We start from the raw sequence: 21,194 nt of genomic DNA, 5'->3' as shown, positions 1-21,194 counted from the left end.
TGCCCCGAATGGACTAAAGGTGGGACGGGGTGAAAAGGGGGTCGGAAGACAAACACACACACTCATGGTGGACTTTGAAAAGGAGAGGAGACGAACCTGGAGACACTGGGGTTTTTTTTCTCTTTTGGGCTATGGGGAGGAGGGAAGCTTGGGCTCTCTGGATTTTGTCTGAGGGTACAGAGAAGGAACTCTGTACCCCTCTATACCCCTCTGAACTCTGTACAGAGAGGGAACTCAGAGTGACTGGGTCTCCTGCCGGGAGGAGCGGTGAGACAGAGGAGCAGAGGGGGAGATAAACCAAAGCAGCAGAGCGCAGGGTCCCAGCCAGTGTCCTGTGGTCCGCCTGCAGTCCGCACTCAGCAGAGACAGGAAAGCTACAGTGCAGCCCCAGCCTCCCAGATCCTGCCTCCCTCACCTCAGGTACAGAGAGTGGCAGAGACAAACCCCACAGCTAGCTCTCCAGAGCCACTCTCTCCCCTGAAGAACAGAGGTGCTCCACGTCTGGTCCCCAGGTCTGTTCAGATGTGGATAGGAGTGCCCAGAAGCATGAGATTGCCATTGCTAAAGCAGTAAGGCTGGAAAGCTGAAGCTGTAAAGCCAAAGCCATGAGCCAAAGCTGTAAAGCTCTCACAACACACCCCACCTACTAAAAGCTACTACGGCCTTGGCTACATCATAGCCATAGCAACATCTCAGCAGACAGCCCAGGAACTTCACAGAGCTAAAAACTGTAATACAGCAAAACCTACTGGAAGAAACCTCTCAAATCTGAAATTTATTTTTCCATTTTTTTAAACACATTTTTACTTTTTTTTCTTGAATTTCATTTTCTTTACTTATTATATTTTTATTCTTTATTTTGGTAGGTGTTTTTCATTTTTTTTTGTTTGCTTTTGATTTTTTTCCGGCAGTTTTTCTTCTTGTCATAATTTTTAAAATTTTATTTTTTATTGTAATTTAATTTTAATTATTTTTTTAGGTGTTTTTTTTTTCTGTTACTGTTCTCAAATGCCATTCTCAAATGTCATTAAGAAGAAGAAATCCGTCCCTGGCCGGTTGGCTCAGTGGTAGAGCGTCGGCCTGGCGTGCAGGAGTCCCAGGTTCGATTCCCAGCCAGGGCACACAGGAGAAGTGCCCATCTGCTTCTCCACCCCTCCCCCTCTCCTTCCTCTCTGTCTCTCTTCCCCTCCCGCAGCCAAGGCTCCACTGGAGCAAAGTTGGCCCAGGTGCTGAGGTTGGCTCTATGGCCTTTGCCTCAGGCACTAGAATTGCTCTGGTTGCAACAGAGCGACATCCCAGATGGGCAGAGCATTACCCCCTGGTGGGCATGCCAGGTGGATCCTGGTCAGGTGCATGCGGGAGTCTGTCTGACTGCCTCCCATTTCCAACTTTGGAAAAATACAAAATAAAAAGAAAAAGAAGAAATCCAATACCATGGCTACACAAGACAGAGACGTAGTTCAGAAAGAAAATGAAATATCTCAAGAAAAAAATCTCAATCACATGAAAACCTTGGAGTTAAACAATAAAGAATTCAAAATTGAAGTTCTGAAAATACTCAACGAGACGCGAGAAGACACCAAGAGGCAACATAATGAGCTCAGAAAACAAATTAATTAAAAAAAAGTATTTCACCTAGGAGATTGAAACTGTAAAAGCAGAGATGAAAAAAAAAAGCAGAGATGAAAAACTCAATACATTAATTGAAGACTAAGGTAGCAAGTTTAGCTAATAGAACAAGCCAGATAGAGGAAAGAATCAATGACATTGAAGACAGGCAACTAGAGATGCTACATAGAGAAGAGCAGAGAGACTCACGAATTTAAAAAACTGAGAGAGCTTCCACAAGAACTGTCAGACTCCATCAGAAAGAGCAGTATAAAATAATGGGTATATCAGAAGAAGAGAGGGAGAAGGGAATGGAGAGTCTATTTGAACAAATAATTGATAAGAATTTCCCAAGCCTCTGGAAAAGGTTAGAGCCTCAAATCCAAGAAGCAAACAGAACGCCAAGTTATTGCAACCCAAACAGACCTACTCCAAGCCACATTGTAATCAAATTGTCAAAAATCAATGACAAAGAAATAATCCTCAAGGCAGCCAGGGAAAAGAAGAACATAACATATACAGGAAAGCCCATTAGATTATCATCAGACTTCTCAGCAGAACTATACAAGCTAGAAGAGAGTGGACCCAATATTCAAAATACTAAAAGAGAGGAATTACCAGCCAAGAATACTATATCCGTCAAAGCTATCCTTCAAATATGAAGAAGAAATAAAAACTTTTATAGACATACAGAAGCTGAAGGAATTTATCACCAGAAAACACCTACTGCAGAATAACGCCCTCAAGGGGGTTATTCGACCAGATACAAAGAACAAAACAAACTACAACAAGGTCACAATAAAAAATACGAATAATCTGTGACTACAATAACATAAAAGGGGAGAGAATAAAGATCTGCAGTCGCAAAGGAGGATGAAGTGCAGAAGCACTCACATGACAAAGGACTCTTGTACATATGAACATTTTTCTTTTAATAACCTAATGGTAACCACCCACAAAAACAGCCACTACTGAACACACAGCTTATAAAAAGAAGAAACATGGGAAAGAAGTATGAAAAACCACTAAACAAACACAACTGACACAATAATCAAAACAGCATGATACTGGCGGAAAACAGACATAAAGACCAAAGAATCGAGGGCCCAGAAAAACAACAACATATGTATGGACAAATCATCTTCGACAAGGTAGCCAAAAGCACACAATGGAGAAAAGAAAGCCTCTTCAATAAATGGTGCTGGGAAAACTGGAAAGCCACATGCAAAAGAATGAAACTGGACTACAGTTTGTCCCCCTGTACTAAAATTAACTCAAAATGGATCAAAGATCTAAACATAAGACCTGAAACAATAAAGTACATAGAAGAAGACATAGGTACTAAACTCGTGGACTTTGGCCATAGAGAACAATTTATGGATTTGACCCCAAAGGCAAGGGAAGTAAAGGCAAAAATAAATGAAAGGGGCTATAACAATCTAAAAAGCTTCTGCACAGCAAAAGAAACTGACAATAAACAGGAGCTAACTAAATGGGAGAAAATATTTGCAAGCAAGAGCTCTGATATAGAATTAATATCCAAAATATATGAAGAATTCACAAAGCTCAGCAACGAACAAGCAAACAATCCAATTTAAAAATGGGGAGAGACCTGCCTGACCTGTGGTGGCGCAGTGGATAAAGCGTCGACCTGGAAATGCTGAGGTTGCCGGTTCGAAACCCTGGCTTGCCTGGTCAAGGCACATATGGGAGTTGATGCTTCCAGCTCCTCCCCCCTTCTCTCTCTCTCTGTCTCTCTCTCCTCTCTGTCTCTCTCTCTCTCCCTCCCTCTCTCCTCTCTAAAAATGAATAAATAAAATAAAAAATTAAAAATGGGGAGAGGCCTGACCAGCAGGTGTTGCAGTGGACAGAGCATTGGACTGAGGCACAGGGTACCCAAGTTTGAAACCCCGAGGTCACCAGTTTAAGAGTGGGCTCATCTGGCTTGAGCACGGGCTCACCAGCTTGAACGTGGGTTCACTAGCTTAAGTGTGAGGTCACTGGTTTGAACTCAAAGTTCGCTGGCTTGAGCAAGAGGTCCCTTGCTCTGCTATGGCCCCCTGGTCAAGGCACATATGAGAAAGCAATTGATGAAAAATAAAAGTGCCATGGCAAAGAATTTATGCTTTTTATCTCTCTCCCTTCCTGTCTGTCTATCCCTGTCTGTCCCTCTCTCTGTTTCTGTCATGGAAAAAAGTAAAATGAGGAGAGGACCTGAACAGACACTTCTCCCAAGAGGACATACCAAAAGCTAATAGATGTATGAAAAGATACTCATCTGCATCAGCTATTAGAGAGATGCAAATCAAAACAACAATGAGATACTACCTCACACCTGTTAAATTGGCCAGTTTCAATAAGACAAGTAATAACAAGTGTTGGAGAGGCTGTGGAGAAATAGGAACCCTCATTCACTGCTGGTGGAAATGCATATTAGTATAACCATTATGGAAGAAAATATGGTCGTTCCTCAAAAATTAAGAATAGAACTACCATATGACCCAGCAATCCCTCTACTGGGTATCTACCCCCATAACTCAAAAACACTGGTACGTAAAGACACATGCAGCCCCATGTTCATCACGGAATTATTCACAGTGGCCAAGACATGGAAACAACCGAAGTGTCCCTAGATAGAGGATTGGATAAAGAAGATGTGGTACATATATACAATGGGATACTACTCAGCCATAAGAAATGATGACATTGGATCATTTACAACAACAAGGATGGACCTTGAGAACATTATACCGAGTGAAATAAGTAAATCAGAAAAAACTAAGAACTGTATGATTTCACACATAGGTGGGATATAAAACTTGAGACTCATGGACATGAATAAAAGTAAAGTGGTTCCAAGGGGGAAGAGTATGTGGGGGAGGGGGATAGAGGAGGGGGTGGAGGGACAAATATAAAGTGACAGAAAATAATCTGACTTTGGGTGATGGGTATACAACATAATCAACAGTTAAACGCTATAGAAATGTTTACTTGAAACTTATGTACTCTTATTGATCAATGTCCCAGTGTTAACTTTCTAAATAAAATTTAAAAATTTTAAATAATTCCATGTAAATAATTTCAAACATATTTATGAGAAATATGAAATTACAATGAACATGTTATGAAGTCTGCTTTATTAACATAACAATTATCCATGTAATTAAGTGCTCTTAATTTTTAATGTAATTAAGGCCTTTTGTGAATTCTTTTGAATAGTTGTGTAGTATTCCGTGATATTTAACCAGTCTCCATTGGTTAAATGGATCATTTAGGAAGCTCCCGTACTTTATTTTATAAACACTGCAAAAATATATTTTTAAAAAGTCACACAGTTAAATTGTTTGAAATCTTTGACATATGACCTTACTAACCCAATTTTAGTTTCAAAAATTCTTGAGCTATAATACATAGGTGGACAATGGCATCTTTATATTTTAACAAACATTTTAGGAAGTAAAATACCTAATTTTACCTATTTTAGTACTATGTTTTTTGGTTATATTTTACTGAGAATCTCCTTTTTAATTTCCAAAAAATACGAATTTCTCTTACCTTTCACAGGAGATATTTCTGCCTCATCAATTGCTCTCAGCCAGATGGTGAAGTGCCGGTCCTCCAGCACCGTGTCCTGAAGTGTGTGCAACGCAATGGTCTTCTGCGACTCGGTCTGCATCAAACGACAGGAAGAATAAATTCTCCACACTGACTGACGGTACTTCTGAAAATTCTCATTAGTGGGATAATGTTTTTATCCATATGCATTTTTAAAAGAATGTCCTTTTTGTCCTCCAGAATTCTGGGTTACTTCTAAAGAGAATTACTATATAAACATTGGCTCTGATCATAGCATTAAGAATGCTATTCAGATTCTTAACAGCAAAAAAGGAGGAAAGAAATTGGACACAACTTCTAAATTTACTGAAAATTTTCAATCGTTGGAAGTCTAATTCCTTAAAGAGAGCTAAATAGTCAAAGAACGATGAAAAAGACAGAGGTCGCACTGGTACCGGCTGTCTTTCCATGGCGCACTTTCCCTCTGCCCTCTACTCATCCTGCTTCCTGGTCCTTCCTTCCCCAGGTGCTGATCTCAGGAGTGCTCACTATTATTCCCTTCCTCTCTTGTCTTACACTTAGCTCAGTAATTTTTTGGAACATCTGTTAAATTTTCAGTGAAGGCTGGAAGAGGAGGAATAAAGGAGAGGAAATATGTTGAGGACAACTAAATTAATACTTTGAGATATAACCATGACAGGTATCATTTTTATCTTTACCCTTTTTACCATTTTCTCTGTATGCTGATAAAACAACTCCATTGTCTTATTATCACTGATTAATTTTCAGCACTTTGAATTCCACTGTTTGTTCCTTCTTATGTACATCTTAGTTCTGTAGTTGTATTTATTTTGGTGAGGGAGAGAGAGAGACGGAGAGAGGGACAGATAGGGACAGACAGACAGGAAGGAAGAGAAATGAGAAGCCTCAATTCTTTGTTGCAGCGCCTTAGTTGTTCATTGATTGCTTTCTCATATGTGCCTTGACTGGGGGGGTATCAGCTGACCAATGATCCCTTGCTCAAGCAAGAAATCCTGGGCTTAACCAATGACCTCAGGCTTTAAGCCAGCAATCTTTGCTCCGCTCCAAACAGAGACTCCGTGCTCCAGCTGGTGAGTCCACACTCAAGCCAGAGACCTGTGGTTTCAAACTTGTGTCCTCTGCATCCTAGGATGATAATCAATCCACTGCGCCAATGCCTGGTCAGGCTCTGTAATTGTATTTTTTGTCTGAGATTAATATTCTGATTCAAGCTGTCCTTCATAGTTCCTCATTTCTATTTTATAGTATCTGTACTTTAAAAAAAGAACTTTGTAACACAGAGTTTCTAGAAAAACGTATACTTCCTGCCACAGGTCTTATTAAATGTACTCATGAAAAATCTGTAATATACAGGATGCAATGAATCACTCCCATCCCTTATATATACTGCATATTTTTAATTAAAGGCTCTGATTTTATGTCTTAGCTACAAAATCATCCCTTAGAATGGAGACATGTCTATGTCAAAGCTGGTTGTACAAAAACAGTGAAGCTGTTATGCACTTGTGCAGGAAACACACCAGGTTTGTGACCGAAAAACTAGATGGAGCAAGTCAAATCCAGAATGACCTACGCATGACCTCTCTTGATGTAGTACTCTGGAAAGGGATGGTTTTATTCCTTGGGAGAAAAGATCAGACAATGTGACATTTGGATGTGGATGTCATGATGAAAACCAGAAAATCTTTCTAGTCATCTGGATAGTAGATCTAACAATGAGACTCTGGTAACTAGAAATTATTGCTTATTATCACTGAGGAAAATTTTTATAGGAATTTGAAAGTAATTTCTAAATTCTGTTCATTCCAGATGAGAAGTTTTCAGATCATGGCTAGGTCATAAAACCTAGATGTTCCTTGAGTCGTTATCTATCAGAATCTGAGAAATACGTGGATGAAACATCTGCAACATCTGGCTTGAGATCATTAATGTCACTGGAATAACCAACCAACATTCAAGAATGGTGGCAGAATGTTAAGTGGCAAAAGAAGTGCCAGAAGGCACGCTGATTAATTCCTTAACCAACCACCAGAAAACTGAAATAAATACTTGTTTCTATGCTGCTTGGTGCTGGAAGCTCTAAATAAAGGTCAGCAGACTACTAAAAACTAGACATAAACCAGGTAGCACTGGGATTACCTGATCTTTAAATACTTGGTTGAATTCCTTCTGTGGAGCTTCTACTCCCTTATTTAACTTTTATTCCTCTTTGATTTGTGAAAATTCATCTGTTTAGACTTTCTATGTCTACTAAATATCTGCCAGAGCCAATTTAATATGGGTTTTTACAATTATTAGCTTAGATTTGCATAAAGATGTATCTTACAATTTACCATATTATCTCTCTTTTAGTGGTTATTTCTTTTTTTTCTATTCTTATTTTGTGAGGGTTCTAAAAACATTTTCATCAGTTCTATTTTTCTGGTTTTTAACTAATTTCCTTCTTATTTCATCTTTATTAATTTAGGAAAGATATATGCAACCATGCTTCTAAAGCAAGGTGGAAGGTACAGCCAGCAAGCCCTCGTGAAGCTCTGTTGTACTGTGTACAGTGCTTGCATTTCCGCGGGTAAGGGAAAGTCCCTGAACTGTTGTGAGCAGGAGGTGGCATAACATGACATAACTCAGAGAATTATGATAACCCTATCAGCGACACAAGTAATAAACAGAAAAGGGAAAAGATTTGGAATAGGATTATAAGTTAAAGACCCCACCTAATGAAAGATGATGGAGGCATGCACTGTCACAGACATGACAGAGAAGTGGAAGCAGTGAGAGAGGGTATTTAAAAGGGAAAACTGGCAAGATTGAGTGATCAAATCTATGCAAGAGTAACAGAATGAGTTAGATGGGGAGAATACCCAGATGGACAGGCTTGGTTGATTTATTTTGCCATCAATCAGGAGAGAAAATGTGGATAGAAGAGTAGTTTTGATGGTGGGATGGAGGCAATGTCTGAACTATATTTGATTTCAGACATTTAGGGGTGTGTGTGTGTGTGAGAGAGAGAGAGGGATTTTCTCCCACAGTGCAAGTAATTTCAAAGAAAGTTCAGATATAGTGCATACTATCATAAAAATTCTTAAGTAAGACTATGGAAAAGAAAATGAAGCAAGAAAAAATTAGAGAAACATTACAGGAGTCCTTATGCTGACTATACCTCATCAAAATGAAGTGTCCCATTCAAAGGACTGAGATCATCTTTAGCCATCTCATCTACAATCCACTGAAGTCGGACAGCTCCTTTTCCTCCTGGGGACCGGACAACTGTCAGTGTCACATACGAATCAGGGTCATCAGACAAAAGAGACTCATCAACCATTACCTGAAAGAAATAAAAATTCCACTAAGGTTTTAAAAAAAAGAAGTAGGAAAAAGAAAAAGAAGCTTATTGCCATTTATAATGACTGCAATTTTTAAATTTGGAACTCTATGTTACAATCACATGGCAGAAAAGGTCCTTCACCAAACCTCACTTCCTCTGTTTTAGACAGTCAGCTACTGGTATTTCTTAGCCACTCCTGTCGTTAGGTGGGCCATGTGGCTGAAATCCGACCAAAAATAGACAGATAAAAGTAACATGTTACTAACAGTCTGGCCATCAACTTCTCACACAATCCTCCATATATTCTTTTTCTCCACTTGCGGGGATTCCCAGGATCCAAAAGGGGACAGTGTCAGAAGATTGAAAGAGTCTGGTGCCCAAGACACCAGTTGAGAAGAGTTGTCTGTCTATAAGACCCCAAATAGAAACACTAATGTAAAACACTTGCAGGAAGAAGAAATAATAAAAAGAAATATTTTGTTGATGAAGATTTTGGGGTTCTTTTTATGACAGTCAGACACCCTACATAATAAAGACTTAAACTGCCCTCTAAATTATGTGCAGTTTGCCAACTTTAGTAACTATAAATTTAAAAGAGATTTTATTATCACAACATAGAGAGAGAAGGAAATCAGTATATTGATTTACATATACTCTTTATCTTCTATACAATAGCCTTATTAAGAGACCTGATTAAACTGAATTACATATATTGACTCTGTGAAGTAAAGTCCAAATGAGCTTATCCTATCCACCTGTCACAGAAATAAAACACATAACACAATGTTTTCCATTTTCAAGATAGCTAGACACTTAACTAATGTATACTTGAATCTTGGTTTGGTTTTCCCATAAGATTTTGCATTGGTGTCAAGGGTAGAGATTTGGGGCCAACTGATATTTATTGAGTTTCTATATATGTCATTTCTTGCACATACTTCAACTTATTGAAGGCTCACAGAAATCTGAGGGCCAGCTATGTATTCAGATATTTGGAGAAGAGGAGCCTGGAATTTAGTTGAGAGGTTTGACTCCATACCCAGTGCTATTCATACCACTCTTCAGAGGCCAGAAATATTAAATATGTGAGAAGAAAAAATTCATGACAAAAAAACTGCACATATAAGTCCTTTTTGTTTTCATAGATAACAAACACTTTAGCTAGGGTTTTAACCATATTTCCTTGAGCCTCTATTCCAAATTGCTTCAGTATACCTGGCACATTGTCCTCACGAGCAGCTTAGTAATTGTGACAGGTTTATGTCAACAATCTTTTTTCAGTGTTCTCAGTGCTGAATCTAATCTGTATCATCAAATAAAGCTAACAGAACGTGCACTCTGTGCCCAATATTGTGTATCTCAGATACAAGTTAAAAGATAAATTCCATGTTATCAGGAGCCTTTGGCAGTAAGAAAGATATAAGAGGAAAGTAGCTATAAAGGGTTGGTAACAGCTAATACTAACACCAGTGACAATAAAAACAGCAATTGACACCTACTGAGTGTATAGCCCAGTGAGAAGTGCTTCATGTATATCAACTCATTCACTTCTCACAAGAGTTATGAGGGAGAACTCAGTAGGATTTGGGCGACCCAACTCTTACTTTTAGACTCTAAGACCAATTGGAAATTTTGAGGCTACTACTGTAAGTTATAAGATCCCAGATCAAGGATGCACTAAAGATTATACACTAAAGTAGTTAAGATAAAAATGAATAAATAAAAAGTACTTATGATTAGTAGCATAACTCTTCATTTCCTCTAACAGTGAGAGAAGCATGTAAATAAGCTGTCCAGTATCTAAGTCCAAAACTATGACAAAGTTAAAAGCAAAACATTATTATTATAAAATTTCACCACCTGGAGGTTTGATTACCGAACCCTAAACCTTTTATCTAAATTTAGAAGCGAATGGAGACATTTTATAAAAATTAAATTACATATTCATATGTATTAAAATTATTTCTTTGCATATACACAATGAAAGCTTAGATAGAAATACAACAAAATGTTAGTGATGTCTATCTCAGTAATAACACTGTGGATACTGTTACTCTTTTCTTTATACGTTTTTGTATTTTCCCAGACTTTTATGTTGTCTGGGGAGTCAGCGCTCCTCTCTCATGGACCTGCAGCTCCTTTCACTTCCTTCCTCTCATTCCTCTCCTGAGGAGGAAGGATCTCACTAGGTTACAGCAGAAGTATATACTGTATTTTTCGCTCCATAAGACGCACTTTCCCCAAAAAAGTGGAAGGGAAAATGCCCATGCGTCTTATGGAGCGAAAAATACAGTATTTTATTTAATATTTTAACACACCATTTGGTTCAGAACATTTTTTTTCTTATTTTCCTCCTTAAAACCCTTATGATCTTATGGTCAGGTGCGTCTTATGGAGCGAAAAATACGTTATGTTATGTGCCTCATATAGTTTGCATTTTCTTATGAAGGTAAAATTTCAGTGATCAAATCATTAGACAATTATTAGGGTATATTTAAAATCTGAAGCATCTGGGACACCTAGCACTGACAGACACGGTGTAAATCCAGCACTGCATCCACAGAACAGTGATGGCAATGAGCGTTAAAACAATCTTTTACTATTTACAATGATCAATAGTGAATTACTGACTACCTATAAATGATCAAATAAAGGGAACAGTGATTTATGAAGCCAGAAAAGTTATTGTGTATCCTGGAATCATCTAAATATTTTGATTATTTCATTTTAGAATTTTCTTTGAAAGGTAAAGTCATAATTATGACATAATCATCTTGTAATAATAATTATGATCTGGTTTATAGCACTTAATTTTATATTTAAGATGTAAAGATATTTTGGTAGTCACTAAACCTGGCTGCATAAATGATTGGTTAAGCATTTTTCTCTCTCAGTCTTTAAACCAATAATAATTGGGTTCCCGTTTCCAGATCTTGGAAGTAGACAGCCAGAGAAATAAGAGAGTAGAAGAAAAAAATATAGCAAAACACATGAGTGGGGATGACTCTGGTGTCTTGTTCAATATAAGTCAAGACAAAGTCCCAGAAGGCAAGGTTATATAAAGACATCCCCAACTAAGTCCGTCCCGGGACGTCACACCAGGCACATGACAGAGTCTGGCCTTATGACCAGGATGGTGGGCTGGCAACAGGGGAGGCAGAGAGCAAATTTATGGACCGAGAAAGTACATCTTGTCTATTACACTCAATAAGTAGGAATCTGGGCCCCTTTGTAATTGTCTAATGTCCGAGTTCTCATTACTATCAAATTGCACAGATTGAATGATTTGCCAGTAACTTAATAGCCAACTCAAAGACCCTTGAAAAGCGAAAGACAAGGAAGGGTTATACAGATATTTAAAAAATAAATAAAAGACATCTTTCTACTAAAAATTACATGAAAAATTAGCCTATAGGAGCCCCCCTGTCACATATATTTAACTTACAGTCTTTTCTTCAAATCCAAATACTCCAAATGGAGAATCGTTTTGTGGGATAAGAACAGTTACAACAACATCATCACCAAGTCTGCCACCTCCAGTCACACTGATTAAGGAAATACTGAAAGTCTCCACAGGTTCAAATTCAGCATCATCAATTATGGTGATTTCTATCATGGCAATAATCTACAAAAGAAAAGGAAAGAAAGACAAGAGGGAGAAGGAGAAGGAGGAAGGGAGGGGTAGAGGGAAGGAGGATATAATATAATAGCAATTTCTGAACATATACAATTTATTTTTAAGTTGAAATTTTGAAACATAGTACAAAAGAAAAATGCAGAATTTTTTGCCTATTATGTTCATAATGCTATTTTAAAGTCATATGTGTGTGTGCGTGTCTTTGTGTATTGTATTTCAAAGTCAGAAATTTAGTCTTTTATTTTCGATACAAGAAATTTTATATGTAATAAAATATAGTGCTTATAGATACTATTTAAGATGCCATGTAGCACAAACATAAATGTTCTTATACTTAGTATAAACATTACATGATATAAAATGGTACCATAGATATTTTTATTGTGTTCTACAATTAGAATAATTCATTTTGGTTCCAAATACTGTTCTTAAAAGTAGGGGAAAAAAAAGAAAGATAGAAAGAAAACCCAAATTTGTTGTTCTTAAATTAAATGTAAATAACTGCCCTGGCCAGATAGCTCAGTTGGTTAGGCATCGTCCCAAAGCACAGAGATAGCTGGTTCAATCCCCAGTCAAGGCACATATAGGAACAGACCGATGTTCCTGTCCCTGTCTCTCTCTCTCTCTCTCTCTCTCCCTCTCCCCCCACATTCCTCTTTCACTAAAATCAATCAATATTCTTTTTAATTAAATGTGGCCCTGGCCGGTTAGCTCAGTCCATTGAAAGCATTGTCCTGAAACAATAAGGTTGAGGGTTTGATCCCTGGTCAGGACACACATGTAAAACAACCAAAAAATTCATGACTGAGTGAAACAATAAATGCTTCCCTTCTCCCTCCTTTTCCCCTCTCTGCTCTCTCCCTTCCTTTCTCTCTCTAAAAAATCAATAAAAATTAAGCCCTGGGGCTCTGGCCAGTTGGCTCAGCAGTACAGCATTGGCCCCAGTGTGTGGAAGTCCCAGGTTTGATTACCGGGCAGGGCACACAGGGGAAGCACCCATCTGCTTCTCCACCCTTCCCCTCTCCTTCCTCTCTGTCTCTCTCTTCCCCTCCAGCAGCCAAGACTCCACTGGAGCAAAGTTGGCCCGGGCACTGAGGACAGCTCCATGGCCTCAACCTCAGGTGCTAGAATGGCTCTGGTTGCAACTGAGCAATGCCCCAGGTGGGAAGAGCATTGCCCTCGGTGGGCATGCCAGATGGATCTCGGTGGGGCACATGTGGGAGTCTGTCTAACTGCCTTCCAGATTCTGGCTTCGGAAAAATACAAAAAATAAAATAATAAGGCCTAGCCAGATAGCTCGATGGGTTGGAGCACTGTCCCAAAGCACAGAGGTTGCTGGTTCAATTACTCAGTCAGGGCACATACAGGAACAATTCCTGTCTTTCCCTGCCTCTCACAAAACCAAATAAAATAAAAATAAATGAAATTAAATGTAAATAACTTATAATTAAATAAAAATCCAGCTTGGTGATTTCACTAGTGGTGATAAAAAATATCCCAACTATATCTCCAAACTAAAAATATTTCTGTGTTCCAAAGGGAACTTTCAGTACTTTGACCCAGACTTTTCCTAGAAAATGAAGTTCTCTACTTGAATTTACCTAAAACCTTTAATTTAATAACAGATAAAAGTGAGAAATCTGAATATCACACTTGACAGGCAGAAACCTGAACAAAATCAAATGCTAAAATGGTAGCATATTAAAATGTCTGCACCTCAAATCTATACTGTGGAATACAGAACACCTTCCTCATAGGATCCCAAATTTAATAATAATGATTACCTTAAGAATGCTGCTAAATAATGAAACTTCAATATAATGCATAGAATAAGATACTAATAATATAACTGAAACTGGAAGACTACTTCAGTGAGAAACCAATTTATTTGTTTCTACTTTTAATGTAAAAATGTTTTTTTCCTCCTTTTAGTAGAAAATGTTTTAATTTCTAAATCTGTTAAAACCCCATGATTTCAAATATTAACAGTAACAGATCTTTACGTGTAAGAAAATCTAGACCTGTATGCTTATGTTTTAGCTGCATTTACTGCCCCCCTGTGGACAACTAAGAAGTTGACGTACACTCTGCAGATTAGCAGGCACAAGCAGACTTGATGTAGATAGAGACACTGCTCCTTGAAGTTACTAACACTTTCATGGTTGTTCTAATGCTTTTTCATTTACTGATTTAAAGATTTATGAGATCTTATTTTACATATTACAAAATGCCCAGTTCGTAAAAGCTTATAATCCTGTGGAATATAATTGTTAAGATTAGTAATCACAAATCTTGAATATTGAATTTCAATTTTTTCTAGTTCTAAATATTATGTTCCTTTTCTGTTTAGTCTTTTTTATATTTTTTAAAAAATAGTTTTGAATATTAATAAATGCAAACTTTTAGTGCAAATCTTAAATAGATATCTGTCTTAACATACATTAAGAAATAAATAAGAGAACCTAAAATTCATAGGAATAGTCTAGTTCAGTGGTCGGCAAACTCAGTCAACAGAGCCAAATATCAACAGTACAACAATTGAAATTTCTTTTGAGAGCCAAATTTTTTAAACTTAAACTATATAGGAAGGTACATTCCTTATCAAGGTAGCGGCCGCACATGGTATTTTGTGGAAGAGCCACACTCAAGGGGCCAAAGAGCCGCATGTGGCTTGCGAGCCGCAGTTTGCCAACCACAGGCAGTTTTTTAAATATTTTCATAGACACCTCTAAGGCAATTATTATCCTCTTTTATAACTTTTATAAAATAGAATCAGGTGGAAAAGTTCAAAAAAGGGTGAGATTCCTGACTATTTCTCTTCCTATGTCCATTAATTAATTATACATGAACTAACAATATTTCCCTTTGGCTTAACAGAAATTTAGAGTATGATTCATTTAGCAATCACTATTGCACAATCATTTAATGGATTCCTATAAAATATGTGAATACAACCAGAAATGCTAATATGTTCATCACTGTCATACTTGTGTATCTGCAAACTCCAGAATCCCATGAGATGGCTGGAAGTCTCCCAGGCCAGCACTGTCCAGTGTTGCTTTCCAATAAACATTTACTGCCCCAAAGCTTCCAGCCAGCCGGACTACAGGGACTCGAAGAACATTCAGGGGTGGAGGCATCTCATAGGCAGTAATGACTCCAACAGCATCCTTTAAGTAAAGAATAAGAGATAAAATGCAAGACAAAAGTAACTTGTATAAGGCATCACTTTCTAAATTTATTATTTGTACTTATAGTTCCTACACTTCACCTTTCAAAGTAGAATCTATATTTGGTATGCACAATAGGTCTTCAGAACTCTTAATTTAAATGTAGTACAAATAAATTTACTTAATCCTTTGGTCCAGCTCAAAGTGAACTAAGAATTAGTCTATAAGACAAACTTTGACAGGTATTTATAAATATCCTCAAGCAAAGCCACCTGTTTTGCAAAAAATATGTGATACTGGCCAAATCATCAGGTATGAGTTTCTATATTACTATAAATATATGAAAGTTCATCTCACTGTGGTAACATGAAACTTAAAAATTCCTCTGGGATCATCATTTTCCTCTATCATGATCTCAGCTCTCTCCATCCCAGGCCTCCGAACACTTGGCTGTCCTGCAGAGAAGTCAGAGTCCACCAGGTACACGTCGGTGAGGTTGACAATAAATCCTTCCTCCAACTCAGGAGCATCATCCTGGAGGTGCACGGGGAGGTAAAGGGAGAGAGATGGTGCTTTATTTTTAAATATATTGAATGTACTTTGAATAGCTGGTATTTTTCAGTAACGACCTTCCATAAGAATCGGTAGCTCTATCACAATGCAAAAAAAGATTTCTTTCTATATTTCAATCCATTCCCGCTATCAACATTAGAATCCTAGGAGATACTCAAGCTTTTTAGTGAGGGTTTAATAGAGCCCTCATACTTATGAATAAGTAAAATATGTAATTTTTAGAATTCTATCCTGCAGTTTTGACCATATTGTATTTTTTTACAGTATTAGTCTCAGGTGTATAACATACTGTTGAGGGGAAGACTTTGAAAAGCATGTGATTGTTTGACCATATTGTATTGAATATGTTTTACATAAATATTACCTGCTCCTAAATTTAAGAAAAATTGGTAAATGCTATACACATTTTAAAAGAGAAAGCCCTCGACTTGCAAATCTACACATAGTCCTACATTTTAATTAAATTTTTGAAGACTGTTACCTTATTTTAGAATAGTTAATAAAGAATTTCAGAAGATAAAGTACTCCACAGTGAAAGGGAAACTTTTGCCCTGCCCTGTCTTTCCACATGCCAGTACTATCTAACATCAACAGTATTACTATCTAACATCAACAGTATTACTAACATCAACAGTATTACTATCTAACATCAACAGTAGTACTATCTAACATCAACAGTAGTACTATCTAACATCAACAGTATTACTAACATCAACAGTAGTACTATCTAACACCAACAGTAGTACTATCTAACATCAACAGTATTATTAGCAATCCTAATACTATACACTATATTTAATAATATATGATATAGTTAATATTATATATTACATACAGCATTATAACATATAAAAGCAGTATTTATTTATATAATAACACTATTACGTACTTTCAGTTTAAATATCACCATTAGATATATACATACAAGAAAGAGACAGTGCTAAAACTAGATCTAAATCATCTGAAGACTAACCTTGATTCAAATATTTGTATCATTAAATGAAACTATGCCCTATTAAACCAACAATAAAAATAATTATATTGATTTGGACATTTTATTTATTCACTAGCTGTACCCAGCCATGCGTTGCTGTGGCTCAGTCTGGTTCAATGGAAAAGAAAGAAGAGAGAAAGCACATGTTTCAAATATGTTTAATTTTACAATGCTTTAGGTATACAATATTTTTTGTTGTCCCATTGTCTGTGCAGATATAGAGATTGTCTGGTTTGCCGAGTCTAGAACACGCAATATATAATTGTCCGTGTGAGAAGCAATCCGTGTGTAGATCTAAAGCACACAATTCTAAAGATTGGCCCTGAGCTTTGTTGATGGTGATGGCAAACGCCAATCGAATTGGGAACTGCAATCTCTTACATTGAGATGGCATATCCGTTGGAATCATAGGAATGCGAGGAATGAGGACATCTTCACCTTTGAAAGGTCCTGTAAAGATTCTTGCTTCTACGACATTGCTCATTAATTTTTTACAGCGCACAGACCCAAACACTTCATGTTTTACCATGAAATCCATCAGCGATTTCAGCTTCTGTCTGAAAACACGTGCTGTGATGTCATGCCTATCCACTGGTGATTGGCCAAGAAGTAAGAGCTGTTATATATCGTCCTAAGCTGGATTGCATGTGAATGTAATGAATAGGTCTGGATGCCTGTAGTGATGAACATACGCAATTGCATCTTGAGCATACTCATGCATACGACATGGACTGCCTGTATATGAAGATGGCAAAATAGTTAGTCTTCCAATGTTAGCTGTATTACCATCATTTACAACTGCATCTCGCAAATGAACGTATTCTTCAGAGTGAAGCTTTGTCTGATTCAAACGGATGAATATTAAACGCTCTATTTAGATTTTTGCAAACATATCTACGATGTATTGATGAAACAATTGACAGCATTTCAAAATGTGATTGTCTTCATTCTCTCAAATCATTAATTGGTATGAATAATACATAGTTCATTGTACTGCATTTCATATTTGTTTCTTCACCACTGACTGGATTTATCATCTTAACGTTGAAGTGATATCCATCGGCACCATCCCCCAAAATGATTAGATATTGCAGGACATTGTAGCATAGATGAGTTTCTGCAACTTTTTTCAATTGATTGTTTCTCCAATGAAGAACAGTATCTCTAGGTTGGAATTGATCTCCGACTATAACAACTGCCACTTCGTCTATAGTTGGAGCATTGAATCTTCGCACATGTTCTCCAGCAGCCATTTTGTCAGCATGAATAACAATCTTGTATCAGATGGCATCATGTCAATTGCTGTTTTGAACAAATACACTAAATTGTTTTTTTCATGAAGAAGCTCTTGCAGTTGGGAAACTAAGGACCTTTTTATGCCGGTAAAAATTCCACAGCGTGCATTCAATTCATCATTGCCATCAGAGATGAAATACATTTGTAGGAATTTATGTTGACCATCTGGGAACGGAAGCAGGGAGCCGGCTTTATAATACATTTGTCCTTTCACTTTGAAAGTTGGCATGAATTGAGCTGTTACGATTTCTGCATCAAACGACGTCATATGGAAGCATGAGTTCTATTTCTGGATGTTAGATAGGAAATGCTTTGATTTGGCGGTATATCCGGCAAGCAAAGTTTTTAATGGCTCTGGCGGTTCTCCAAGTTGAGGCAGTTTAATTTTTCCAGCAGTGCAACACATTCCTTTTGTTTCTCCATTTAATTTCAGAGGCTTGCAATAAGGACACACTTCAGTCATAGTGCCAATGAGATCATGCTGGCTCAAACTATAATCATCAGCTGGGTTGTACCGGAATGCAAGGTGATTGTAATCATGTGATTGTTGAGCACAGAGTCGTGTTTGACACTGATCTGCTGTTTCTTGTTGACGTCTTTCAGCCACTCTCAGCCTGTCACGTTCATTCTGTTGAGAACGAAGCAGATCTGAAGCTGCAGAATGTGATCGCCGTGCTCACAATTGTGCATCCTCAGTCTGGCTGCACGTAAATGGATCATAAATCGGAAACAATGAAGTGGAATTGTAAAATATTTAGTATAGTGTGTGTTGCTTTTACGTCCAACAGATAGGCGCTGTTTTTCAAAAAAAAGCATGTTTTTACCTGTCACAAGTGTGACATCTATATCTATATAATAGCCGGTATATAAAAAAGAGCGCATATTCGAATGCAAAGTTATATCAAAATTTCAAAGCAATGGGTGAAGAACTTTTGGAGATTTAAGATTTTGAACAAACAAACATTTTCATGTTTATTTATATAGATTTCTTCATTAAAACAATTAACCAGCCTGACCAGGCAGTGGCGCAGTGGATAGAGCATCAGACTGGGATGCGGAGGACCCAGGTTTGAGACTCCGAGGTCGCCAGCTTGAATGTGAGCTCATCTGTCGGGAGCCGATCCACTAGTGCTGGCTAACAAGGTCACAGCAGAAGAAGATCCACAACTGCTGGTTGACAAAGTCACAGCAGAAGAAGACCAATGGCTGCTGGTTAATAAAGTCACCGCAGTGAAGACTAACAGCTGCGGGTTGACAAAGTCACCGCAAAGGAAAGGCACAACGATACTTCCCCCTTTTGACCTTTTTGAATTAATCTGGCCTTATATCCCCCCTTTTCTGGGTGTGTGCTATCATTTATGGCACAGGGATAATAGTACCATGCTTTCCCTGTAGATTCGTAGTAATTTCTTTGGAAATAAGACAGAGGGTGTGAGTTCCACAGAAAAGCCTATAAGCCCCTTGAAATGGGCTCATAGACATAAGAGGCTGGCTATGATATCCCTCGTAAAGGGTTAAGTTTGTAGGAGAATTTCTTCTTATTAATCATGTTAGAAAGAATAGATTGTGACTTATGAATAGGTAGGAAACAGTAACTATACACAGAGCACCTTTCAGCCTTCACTTAATTCATCACTTTTCCTCCCTAGCCTTTTCATGTGGTAGAATAAAGAAACTTTCCATTCTTCTTGCATACCTGACCTGCAGGTGGTGGAACACTCTGAGAAAAGTAAAGTTAGAACTTAATTAGTGTATGAATATAGTAATAAATAAAATTTGACTAGACAATAGAATCTTAGACAAGGTAGAGTTATTAATCAGTACTGACCTTTTGGAAGTTTGTACCAATATTGTTATTGCTGTTCAAGTTATTGTATAACTATACTTTGAATGACTTACCACTTGATTTATAGTTACCTAAAAAATGTAAGCATAGTGATACAAAAACAATAATTAATCAATGTATTCTGAATATCATGTGATTGTAACTTAGTGTGTGTGCATAAAAAGAAAGCTAGACCAGCATTTGGCAGAGATGCCTGGCAGTAAATGCTAACTAGAGAATAAAGAGAAAGAAAAGAATTCGGCTCTCTCACTCGATTCATGCCGATGCCATCTCTTCCTGTGGGACCCCTGGATTCCCCCCGGGGCTGGACCCCAGCACTCATCTGGTTTGAGCAAGGCTCACCAGCTTGAGCCCAAGGTCGCTGGCTTGAGCAAGGGGTCACTCAGTCTGCTGTAGCCCCCCAGTCAAGGCACATATGAGAAATCAATCAACTAAGGAACTGCAATGAAGAATTGATGTTTCTCATCTCTCTCCCTTCCTGTCTGTCCCTATCTGTCCCTCTCTGACTCTCTCTGTCTCTCCCACAAAAAACAACAACAAACAAACAAAAAAACATCTTTTTTAAAACAATTAACCAGCAAACAAAATAGTAGTTCCAATCAGATATATAATCATATTAATTACAGCTTCAACTTACCGGCAAAATGGCAACTTTAACATAAGTTTCTCTTATGTTTTCTTTCATTCTTATTATTGTTTCCTGTAGCACATAATCTTCATTCTCAGTAGCTTGGTTATTGATGGGCAGTAAGAAATTGGGTTCAGCTACCAAGTGAATGTCAATGTCTCCATGTAGTCCTTTATCTCTAACAATTTGTAACTGAAGAATGGTGATGTTCTCTGTGAACAGACATGCCTCAAGTAAATAAGATTCTCTATCTACTGTCATGCTATTCCAAGCACTTAGGGTGGAATGTTCTGCACTATTCCTTTTATTCCTTGGTAAATACTATATACATTTTATAGTTAAGGAAAGAGAAGTAAAACAAAAACAATGTATATTTCTAAAAAATATTTTGTGCTTTGCTCACTCTTGTCCCCAAAGTTGTGCTGAGAATCACTATGCACTGTCAGCACTATATACCAGTTCTAACCCTCACCTCTGGTTTCCTAACATGTCATGCCCATGTCATGTACTTTAACAGAAA

General features: G+C 37.6%; 1 protein-coding gene across 1 annotated transcript in view; it reads right to left on the bottom strand.

Annotated features, from left to right (window-relative positions):
• ADGRV1 (adhesion G protein-coupled receptor V1) overlaps positions 1-21,194 on the bottom strand; it is a 697,985-nt gene that overhangs the window by 450,640 nt on the left and 226,151 nt on the right. The window contains exons 55-60 of the mRNA XM_066381830.1: positions 20,684-20,886; positions 15,695-15,871; positions 15,155-15,337; positions 11,976-12,155; positions 8,366-8,530; positions 5,164-5,278 (exon numbers count right to left, since the gene is read on the bottom strand). Of these exons, the coding sequence (XP_066237927.1) occupies positions 5,164-5,278; positions 8,366-8,530; positions 11,976-12,155; positions 15,155-15,337; positions 15,695-15,871; positions 20,684-20,886 (1,023 nt within the window). The remainder of the gene's footprint in view (positions 1-5,163; positions 5,279-8,365; positions 8,531-11,975; positions 12,156-15,154; positions 15,338-15,694; positions 15,872-20,683; positions 20,887-21,194) is intronic.

The sequence above is a fragment of the Saccopteryx leptura genome, chromosome 4, assembly GCF_036850995.1.
Source record: "Saccopteryx leptura isolate mSacLep1 chromosome 4, mSacLep1_pri_phased_curated, whole genome shotgun sequence".
Taxonomy (NCBI): Eukaryota; Metazoa; Chordata; class Mammalia; order Chiroptera; family Emballonuridae; genus Saccopteryx; species Saccopteryx leptura.
This window is presented reverse-complemented; position numbering and strand designations above follow the sequence as displayed.